Source organism: Lampris incognitus, chromosome 1 (genome assembly GCF_029633865.1).
Source record: "Lampris incognitus isolate fLamInc1 chromosome 1, fLamInc1.hap2, whole genome shotgun sequence".
Classification (NCBI taxonomy): Eukaryota; Metazoa; Chordata; class Actinopteri; order Lampriformes; family Lampridae; genus Lampris; species Lampris incognitus.
This window is the reverse complement of record NC_079211.1, coordinates 84,932,237-84,943,422: the sequence shown is the minus strand read 5'-3', so window position 1 is coordinate 84,943,422 and position 11,186 is coordinate 84,932,237. Positions and strand designations below refer to the sequence as shown.

At 42.2% G+C, this 11,186-nt stretch overlaps 1 protein-coding gene across 1 annotated transcript in view; it reads left to right on the top strand.

The window, feature by feature from the left end:
* The first annotated feature begins 1,380 nt into the window (after window positions 1–1,380).
* The window catches only part of LOC130122087 (nucleus accumbens-associated protein 2), a 370,393-nt gene continuing 360,587 nt past the window's right edge, over window positions 1,381–11,186 (top strand). The window contains exons 1-3 of the mRNA XM_056291122.1: window positions 1,381–1,501; window positions 2,477–2,634; window positions 4,111–4,796. Of these exons, the coding sequence (XP_056147097.1) occupies window positions 4,362–4,796 (435 nt within the window). The 5' untranslated portion in view covers window positions 1,381–1,501; window positions 2,477–2,634; window positions 4,111–4,361. The remainder of the gene's footprint in view (window positions 1,502–2,476; window positions 2,635–4,110; window positions 4,797–11,186) is intronic.

Genomic DNA, 11,186 nt, shown 5'->3' with positions numbered 1-11,186 from the left:
TAAGGGTAAATACACGTAAGTGTATATACAGATGTGTTATACATATAAGTGTAAATACAGATGTGTAATATATATAAGTGTGAATACAGATAAGTGTAACTACATATAAGTTTAAATACAGATAAGTGTAAATACAGATGTGTAATACATATACGTAAGTGTAAATACAGATGTGTAATACATATAAGTGTAAATACAGATAAGTGTAAATACAGATGTGTAATACAGATAAGTGTAAATACAGATAAGTGTAAATACAGATGTGTAATACAGATAAGTGTAAATACATATAAGCGTAAATACAGATAAGTGTAAATAAATGTAAGTGTAACTACATATAAGTGTAAATACATATAAGTGTAAATACACGTAAGTGTATATACAGATGTGTTATACATATAAGTGTAAATACAGATGTGTAATATATATAAGTGTGAATACAGATAAGTGTAACTACATATAAGTTTAAATACAGATAAGTGTAAATACAGATGTGTAATACATATACGTAAGTGTAAATACAGATGTGTAATACATATAAGTGTAAATACAGATAAGTGTAAATACAGATGTGTAATACAGATAAGTGTAAATACAGATAAGTGTAAATACAGATGTGTAATACAGATAAGTGTAAATACATGTAATTGTAACTACATATAAGTGTAAATACATATAAGTGTAAATACAGATAAGTGTGAATACAGATAAGTGTAAATACAGTGTCTGCTGCTGTACTCGGCATCACAGCCCCGTGCAGCCGTCTCTGTCATGATCCATGATCCTATATGAGAGCTGAGCCCGCACAACCCTGTGCGTGTGTGTGTGTGTGTGTGTGTGTGTGTGTGTGTACGTGCGTGCGTGTGTGTGTACGTGCGTGCGTGTGTGTGTGTGTGGGGGGTTGGCACATAGACGCAGTATGCACGCTATGTAGCCAGCATGCCAACTCAGCCTCAGCACTGCAATGCAGCGCTGTGCATTTAGCCAAGTCCTGCCACACACACATACACACACACACACACACACACACACACACACACACACACACACACACACACACACTGAGATCCACGCAGACACACACACACACACACACACACACACACACTAACACACATGTGCATGTCTTCATATAGGCTGCTGCTGTAGAGTTGTGTGTTTTGGAAAGAGCTGTGTGTCTTTTAGCTCTTTAATATTCAGCCCTCCATATAGCAGAAATGTAATTCTCTCTCTCTGTCTGTCTTTCTCTCTCTCGCTCGCTCTCTCTCTCTCAGCCATCCTCTGCAGGGCAGTTAGCCGCATTAGCTCCTCTCTGTCCTCAGATGACTCCTCCTCTCTCCGTCTCCCCTCCTCCCTCCCCTCCTCTCTCGTCTGCCGTGTCTATAGCACCCCCCTCCCTGTGTGACACATAGACTAGACGATGCATTGACTTAGCAGAGGAGCTGCCTGCAGCCTGCATGGAGGACAGCACAGCATCGCAGAGCACACGACTGCAAATGAGGTGAGATTCACTTACTTCCTTCTGTCCGGACAGACACTCCTGTTTACTGGAGGAGAGGATGGAGGCATGCATGTCTGTCTGTCTGTCTGTCTGTCTGTCTGTCTGTCTGTCTGTCTGTCTGTCTGTCTGTCTGTCTGTCTGTCTGCCTGCCTGCCTGTCTGTCTCACTGTCTGTCTGCATGTCTGTCTGTCTGGCCACTTTATCATAGAACTGTCAGGATGTCTTTCTGCTTTATCGGTCTTTCTATACCTGTCTGTCTGCACTGCCTGTCTGTCTGCACTGCCTGCCTGTCTGTCTGTACTGCTTAGTGCAGCTAGACTGTAAACAACAGTGAGTGGTGGTTGTAGGAGGCCGGTCGGACTGTGGCCTGCAGGCAAACTTAGAGGGCTAAATTACTGTGAACCTCCAGCAAGCGACAGACGAGTCTCCTGAAGGAGGAAGTGAAAGTAAACTTTATTGATGACGTCATCGGCAGAACCATCCGGAGGCTGCTCTGCTTATAGAGATCCCAACTGTGTGTGTGTGTGTGTGTGTGTGTGTGTGTGTGTGTGTGTGTGTGTGTGTGTGTGTGTGTGTGTGTGTGTGTGTGTGTGTGTGTGTGTGTGTGTGTGTGTGTGTGTGTGTAATGCCTTGCAGGGCTCCGTTCCCAGTCCAGCCAGTTTAGCAGCTCTGACTGTCCAGTCAGTTAGTCCATAAGCCCGGCAGCCTCCCAGCAAACCGAAGTCACTTTCCGAACATGAATGAGTTCGGTATGAACACTGTTTCTGTGAATGAGTTTCACACGCCTCCTCGGCCTCGGGATGCTTGGTGGGTGTTGCACATTGAGGCGAGCTAATATCCACAAGAGAAGCTAGCCATGTGGCAACATCTAATGAAAACACGTTGGGTTTTACAAGTAGGATGCCGGACTCATTAGTCGTGGGTGTAGCTACTAATTATGTAATTAATGGCTATAGTTCTGGTCTCTATTTCCAGGTGATTTTTAGGGGTGGAGGTCGGGGCGGTTTCCTCCCCTCGTGGTCCCAGTGTAGTGTGTCTGATTTCCTGGTGTCCTAAGGCTCTCACACACCAGACTGCTGGTCAGCCAGCAGAGGCTGAGGTCCCACCAGGACACGAGGAGCACAAAGACCCATGTACTTTTATTACTTTTACTTTTTCATGTCTAGTTGACTAACGACACGATCCAATTTCTGTCTCTGACTATTAATGAGCTGCTTATTGTTTTAATGACTAACAAACTGTTGAGCCTTTGCAGATATCAGTAACAGTGTTAGCTGCTATGTCCGGGACTCCTTGTCAGTAGAAGACAGAAAGAGGAGGACGTGGTGTCCACAGCTGAGCCACAGTGCAGCGTTAGCTGGGTAGCTAGCTAGCTAGCTGGTAGATGAATGATCAACAGATGATTGTCAGTAGAAGACAGAAGGAGGAGGACATGGTGTCCACAGCTGAGCCACAGTGCAGCGTTAGCTGGCTAGCTAGTTAGCTAGCTAGCTGGTAGATGAATGATCAACAGATAATTGTCAGTAGAAGACAGAAGGAGGACATGGTGTCCACAGCTGAGCCAAAGTGCAGCGTTAGCTAGCTAGCTGGTAGATGAATGATCAACAGATAATTGTCAGTAGAAGACAGAAGGAGGAGGACATGGTGTCCACAGCTGAGCCACAGTGCAGCGTTAGCTGGCTAGCTAGTTAGCTAGCTAGCTGGTAGATGAATGATCAACAGATAATTGTCAGTAGAAGACAGAAGGAGGACATGGTGTCCACAGCTGAGCCACAGTGCAGCGTTAGCTGGCTAGCTGGTAGATGAATGATCAACAGATAATTGTCAGTAGAAGACAGAAAGAGGAGGACATGGTGTCCACAGCTGAGCCACAGTGCAGCATTAGCTGGGTAGCTAGCTAGCTAGCTGGTAGATGAATGATCAACAGATAATTGTCAGTAGAAGACAGAAGGAGGAGGACATGGTGTCCACAGCTGAGCCACAGTGCAGCATTAGCTGGCTAGCTAGTTAGCTAGCTAGCTGGTAGATGAATGATCAACAGATGATTGTCAGTAGAAGACAGAAGGAGGAGGACATGGTGTCCACAGCTGAGCCACAGTGCAGCGTTAGCTGGCTAGCTGGTAGATGAATGATCAACAGATAATTGTCAGTAGAAGACAGAAGGAGGAGGACATGGTGTCCATAGCTAAGCCACAGTGCAGCGTTAGCTGGCTAGCTAGTTAGCTAGCTAGCTGGTAAATTAATGGTAAACACGTAATTGACAGGAATGCGCTGCGATGGAATGGCTCTTCTTGGTTGATTTGACTCTCAGTTGCTAATGAATCTGACTTCCTGATAGTTTAGGTCAGTATAGCTCAGCTTGGTTTGCAGCAAGATCAGGTAAACATTCGGTTAAAGTTTTGCCGTTTGTATGGACCAGATAACAGGGTGTGTCCTGACTTTTGGGGTTCTAAAAAAAGTATGTCACAGAGACAGACAGGCAGGCAGATAGATTGGGAGATGTCAGTGTTGAGTGGTAATAAGTAGATGACCTTTAATCCTTTAAATAATCACATCTATCTGTCTATCTTTCTGTCTGTCTTACCTCTCTCTCTTCTCTGGTCTTTCAGCTGTTTGTCTGTGCTGAGGTGATCTCCTCCACCCCATCTCAGCTCCTAAGACTCCTCCACTTTACCTCTTCATGCAATGGAACCTCTTACCTCTGACCCCTGACCGTGCTGTCTGCGCTACAGCTGGAAATGAGACTTGATATTCTGTACATCAGCGATACTTGATGAGATTAGTCACACCTTTGGCAATAGTCTTCAAACCATCGACCTGCTTTTAAACCTGCGTGGTGAGAAGCAGAGTGCCGGCCGCCATGTCAGAGGGACTCCTCCAGGTGGAGATCCCAGACTTTGGGAGCAGTGTGCTGGGCAGTCTGAACCAGCAGCGCCTCCTTGGACATTACTGTGACGTCTCCATCTTGGTGCAGGGTCATTCCTTTAAAGCCCACCGCGCGGTGCTGGCAGCTTCCTCACTTTACTTCAGAGACCTCTTCAGCTCTGACTCCTCCTCATTTCCTGCCTCCTCCCCCCAGGCGGTGTTTGAACTGCCTTCATCCGTGACTCCCACCTGTTTCCAGCAGATCCTGTCTTTCTGCTACACCGGCCGCCTAAGCATGGCTGCTAGCGAGCAGCTAGTCCTCATGTATACTGCAGGCTACCTACAGATTCAGAACATTGTGGAGAAAGGCATGGAACTGATGATGATGAAGGCCTCCTCCTCTTCCTCCCCCCTCTGCTGTGACTCCCAGGTATAAGAGACACACCCATTAATTAGAGTTATACATAAACACGGTTAGTTCAGTTTAGTCCAGTCATATGTAAACATGTTTAGGTTAGACCAGAGTCATATATAGATACGGTTAGTCCAGGTTAGATCAGAGTCATTTATAGAATGAATAAGTACAGGTTAGACCAGTAAACAGGGTTAGTCCAGGTTAGAACAGAATCATATATACAGACAGTTAGTCCAGGTTAGACCAGTCATACATAATAGAGTTAGTCCACGTTAGACCAGAGTAATATATAGACAGGCTTAGTCCAGTTAGACCAGAGTCATACATACACAGAGTTAGTTCGGATTAGACCAGAGTCATATATAGACAGGGTTAGTCGAGATTAGAACAGAGTCATATAGACAGAGTTAGTCCAGGTTACAACAGAGTCATACAGACAGAGTTAGTTCAAGTTACAACAGAGTCATATATAGACAGGGTTAGTCCAGGTTACAACAGAGTCATATCTAGACAGGGTTAGTCCAGGTTACAGCAGAGTCATATCTAGACAGGGTTAGTCCAGGTTACAACAGAGTCATATAGAGTTAGTTAGTTCAGGTTACAACAAAGTCATATAGAGTTAGTTAGCCCAGGTTACAACAGAGTAATATATAGACAGGGTTAGTCCAGCTTACAGCAGAGTCATATACAGTTAGTTAGTCCAGGTTACAACAAAGTCATATAGACAGGGTTAGTCCAGGTTACAACAGAGTCATATATAGACAGGGTTAGACCAGGTTACAACAGAGTCATATATAGACTGGGTTAGACCAGGTTACAACAGAGTCATATATATATAGGGTTAGTCCAGGTTAGAACAGAGTCATATAGACAGGGTTAGTCCAGGTTACAACAGAGTCATATATAGACAGGGTTAGAACAGATTACAATAGAGTCATATAGAGTTAGTTAGTCCAGGTTACAACAGAGTCATATATATATAGGGTTAGTCCAGGTTAGAACGGAGTCATATAGACAGGGTTAGTCCAGGTTACAACAGAGTCATATATATACGGGGTTAGTCCAGGTTAGAACTGAGTCATATAGACAGAGTTAGTCCAGGTTACAACACAGTCATATAGACAGGGTTACTCCAGGTTACAACAGAGTCATATAGAGTTAATTAGTCCAGGTTACAACAGAGTCATTAAGGTAGAGTTAGTCCAGGTTACAACAGAGTCATATGGAGTTAGTTAGTCCAGGTTACAACAAAGTCACATAGAGTTAGTTAGTCCAGGTTACAACAGAGTCATATATAGACAGGGTTAGTCCAGGTTACAACAGAGTCATATATAGACAGGGTTAGACCAGGTTAGAACAGAGTCATATAGAATTAGTTAGTCCAGGGTTAGAACAGAGTCATATAGGCAGAGATAGTCTAGGTTACAACAGAGTCATATATAGACAGGGATAGTCCAGGTTACAACAGAGTCATATATAGACAGGGTTAGTCCAGGTTACAACAGCGTCATATATAGACAGGATTAGACCAGCTTACAATAGAGTCATTGAGTTAGTTAGTCCAGCTTACAACAGAGTCATATATATACAGGGTTAGTCCAAGTTAGAACAGAGTCATACAGACAGAGTTAGTTCAAGTTACAACAGAGTCATGTATAGACAGGGTTAGTCCAGGTTAAGACAGAGTCATATCTAGACAGGGTTAGTCCAGGTTACAACAGAGTCATACAGAGTTAGTTAGTTCAGGTTACAACAAAGTCATATAGAGTTAGTAAGCCCAGGTTACAACAGAGTCATATATAGACAGGGTTAGTCCATCTTACAGCAGAGTCATATAGAGTTAGTTAGTCCAGGTTACAACAGAGTCATATGTAGACAGGGTTAGACCAGGTTACAACAGAGTCATATATAGACTGGGTTAGACCAGGTTACAACAGAGTCATATATATATAGGGTTAGTCCAGGTTAGAACAGAGTCATATAGACAGGGTTAGTCCAGGTTACAACAGAGTCATATATAGACAGGGTTAGTCCAGGTTAGAACAGAATCATATAGAGTTAGTTAGTCCAGGGTTAGAACAGAGTCATATAGGCAGAGATAGTCTAGGTTACAACAGAGTCATATATAGACAGGGTTAGTCAAGGTTACAACAGAGTCATATATAGACAGGGTTAGACCAGGTTACAACAGAGTCATGTAGAGTTAGTTAGTCCAGGTTACAACAGAGTCATATATAGACAGGGTTAGTCCAGGTTACAACAGAGTCATATAGACAGAGTTAGTCCAGGTTACAACAGAGTCATATAGACAGGGTTAGTCCAGGTTACAACAGAGTCATATATAGACAGGGTTACACCAGGTTACAACAGAGTCAAATGGAGTTAGTTAGTCCAGGTTACAACCAAGTCACATAGAGTTAGTTAGTCCAGGTTACAACAGAGTCATATATAGACAAGGTTAGTCCAGGTTACAACTGAGTCATATATAGACAGGGTTAGACCAGGTTACAATAGAGTCATATAGAGTTAGTTAGTCCAGGCTACAACAGAGTCATATATATACAGAGTTAGTCCAGGTTACAACAGAGTCAAATAGACAGGGTTAGTCCAGGTTACAACAGAGTCATATGGAGTTAGTTAGTCCAGGTTACAACCAAGTCACATAGAGTTAGTTAGTCCAGGTTACAACAGAGTCATATATAGACAGGGTTAGTCCAGGTTACAACAGAGTCATATATAGACAGGGTTAGACCAGGTTACAAAAGAGTCATATAGAGTTAGTTAGTCCATCTTACAACAGAGTCATACATATACAGGGTTAGTCCAAGTTAGAACAGAGTCATACAGACAGAGTTAGTTCAAGTTACAACAGAGTCATATATAGACAGGGTTAGACCAGGTTACAACAGAGTCATGTAGAGTTAGTTAGTCCAGGTTACAACAGAGTCATATATAGACAGGATTAGTCCAGGTTACAACAGAGTCATATAGACAGAGTTAGTCCAGGTTACAACAGAGTCATATAGACAGGGTTAGTCCAGGTTACAACAGAGTCATATATAGACAGGGTTACACCAGGTTACAACAGAGTCATATAGACAGAGTTAGTTAGTCCAGGTTACAGCAAAGTCACATAGAGTTAGTTAGTCCAGGTTACAACAGAGTCATATATAGACAAGGTTAGTCCAGGTTACAACTGAGTCATATATAGACAGGGTTAGACCAGGTTACAATAGAGTCATATAGAGTTAGTTAGTCCAGGCTACAACAGAGTCATATATATATAGAGTTAGTCCAGGTTACAACAGAGTCATATAGACAGGGTTAGTCCAGGTTACAACAGAGTCATATGGAGTTAGTTAGTCCAGGTTACAACCCAGTCACATAGAGTTAGTTAGTCCAGGTTACAACAGAGTCATATATAGACAGGGTTAGTCCAGGTTACAACAGAGTCATATATAGGCAGGGTTAGACCAGGTTACAAAAGAGTCATATAGAGTTAGTTAGTCCATCTTACAACAGAGTCATATATATACAGGGTTAGTCCAAGTTAGAACAGAGTCATACAGACAGAGTTAGTTCAAGTTACAACAGAGTCATGTATAGACAGGGTTAGTCCAGGTTAAGACAGAGTCATATCTAGACAGGGTTAGTCCAGGTTACAACAGAGTCATATCTAGACAGGGTTAGTCCAGGTTACAACAGAGTCATACAGAGTTAGTTAGTTCAGGTTACAACAAAGTCATATAGAGTTAGTTAGACCAGGTTACAACAGAGTCATATATAGACAGGGTTAGTCCAGCTTACAGCAGAGTCATATAGAGTTAGTTAGTCCAGGTTACAACAGAGTCATATGTAGACAGGGTTAGACCAGGTTACAACAGAGTCATATATAGACTGGGTTAGACCAGGTTACAACAGAGTCATATATATATAGCGTTAGTCCAGGTTAGAACAGAGTCATATAGACAGGGTTAGTCCAGGTTACAACAGAGTCATATATAGACAGGGTTAGTCCAGGTTACAACAGAGTCATATATAGACAGGGTTAGAACAGATTACAATAGAGTCATATAGAGTTAGTTAGTCCAGGTTACAACAGAGTCATATATATATATAGGGTTAGTCCAGGTTAGAACGGAGTCATATAGACAGGGTTAGTCCAGGTTACAACAGAGTCATATATATACGGGGTTAGTCCAGGTTAGAACTGAGTCATATAGACAGAGTTAGTCCAGGTTACAACACAGTCATATAGACAGGGTTACTCCAGGTTACAACAGAGTCATATAGAGTTAATTAGTCCAGGTTACAACAGAGTCATTAAGGTAGAGTTAGTCCAGGTTACAACAGAGTCATATGGAGTTAGTTAGTCCAGGTTACAACAAAGTCACATAGAGTTAGTTAGTCCAGGTTACAACAGAGTCATATATAGACAGGGTTAGTCCAGGTTACAACAGAGTCATATATAGACAGGGTTAGACCAGGTTAGAACAGAGTCATATAGAATTAGTTAGTCCAGGGTTAGAACAGAGTCATATAGGCAGAGATAGTCTAGGTTACAACAGAGTCATATATAGACAGGGATAGTCCAGGTTACAACAGAGTCATATATAGACAGGGTTAGTCCAGGTTACAACAGCGTCATATATAGACAGGATTAGACCAGCTTACAATAGAGTCATTGAGTTAGTTAGTCCAGCTTACAACAGAGTCATATATATACAGGGTTAGTCCAAGTTAGAACAGAGTCATACAGACAGAGTTAGTTCAAGTTACAACAGAGTCATGTATAGACAGGGTTAGTCCAGGTTAAGACAGAGTCATATCTAGACAGGGTTAGTCCAGGTTACAACAGAGTCATACAGAGTTAGTTAGTTCAGGTTACAACAAAGTCATATAGAGTTAGTAAGCCCAGGTTACAACAGAGTCATATATAGACAGGGTTAGTCCATCTTACAGCAGAGTCATATAGAGTTAGTTAGTCCAGGTTACAACAGAGTCATATGTAGACAGGGTTAGACCAGGTTACAACAGAGTCATATATAGACTGGGTTAGACCAGGTTACAACAGAGTCATATATATATAGGGTTAGTCCAGGTTAGAACAGAGTCATATAGACAGGGTTAGTCCAGGTTACAACAGAGTCATATATAGACAGGGTTAGTCCAGGTTAGAACAGAATCATATAGAGTTAGTTAGTCCAGGGTTAGAACAGAGTCATATAGGCAGAGATAGTCTAGGTTACAACAGAGTCATATATAGACAGGGTTAGTCAAGGTTACAACAGAGTCATATATAGACAGGGTTAGACCAGGTTACAACAGAGTCATGTAGAGTTAGTTAGTCCAGGTTACAACAGAGTCATATATAGACAGGGTTAGTCCAGGTTACAACAGAGTCATATAGACAGAGTTAGTCCAGGTTACAACAGAGTCATATAGACAGGGTTAGTCCAGGTTACAACAGAGTCATATATAGACAGGGTTACACTAGGTTACAACAGAGTCATATAGAGTTAGTTAGTCCAGGTTACAGCAAAGTCACATAGAGTTAGTTAGTCCAGGCTACAACAGAGTCATATATAGACAAGGTTAGTCCAGGTTACAACTGAGTCATATATAGACAGGGTTAGACCAGGTTACAATGGAGTCATATAGAGTTAGTTAGTCCAGGTTACAACAGAGTCATATGTAGACAGGGTTAGTCCAGGTTAAGACAGAGTCATATCTAGACAGGGTTAGTCCAGGTTACAACAGAATCATATCTAGACAGGGTTAGTCCAGGTTACAACAGAGTCATACAGAGTTAGTTAGTTCAGGTTACAACAAAGTCATATAGAGTTAGTTAGCCCAGGTTACAACAGAGTCATATGTAGACAGGGTTAGACCAGGTTACAACAGAGTCATATATAGACTGGGTTAGACCAGGTTACAACAGAGTCATATATAGACAGGGTTAGTCCAGCTTACAGCAGAGTCATATAGAGTTAGTTAGTCCAGGTTACAACAGAGTCATATGTAGACAGGGTTAGACCAGGTTACAACAGAGTCATATATAGACTGGGTTAGACAAGGTTACAACAGAGTCATATATATATAGCGTTAGTCCAGGTTAGAACAGAGTCATATAGACAGGGTTAGTCCAGGTTACAACAGAGTCATATATAGACAGGGTTAGTCCAGGTTACAGCAGAGTCATATATAGACAGGGTTAGACCAGGTTAGAACAGAATCATATATAGTTAGTTAGTCCAGGGATAGAACAGAGTCAAATAGGCAGAGATAGTCTAGGTTACAACAGAGTCATATATAGACAGGGTTAGTCCAGGTTACAACAGAGTCATATAGACAGGGTTAGTCCAGGTTACAACAGAGTCATATATAGACAGGGTTAGTCCAGGT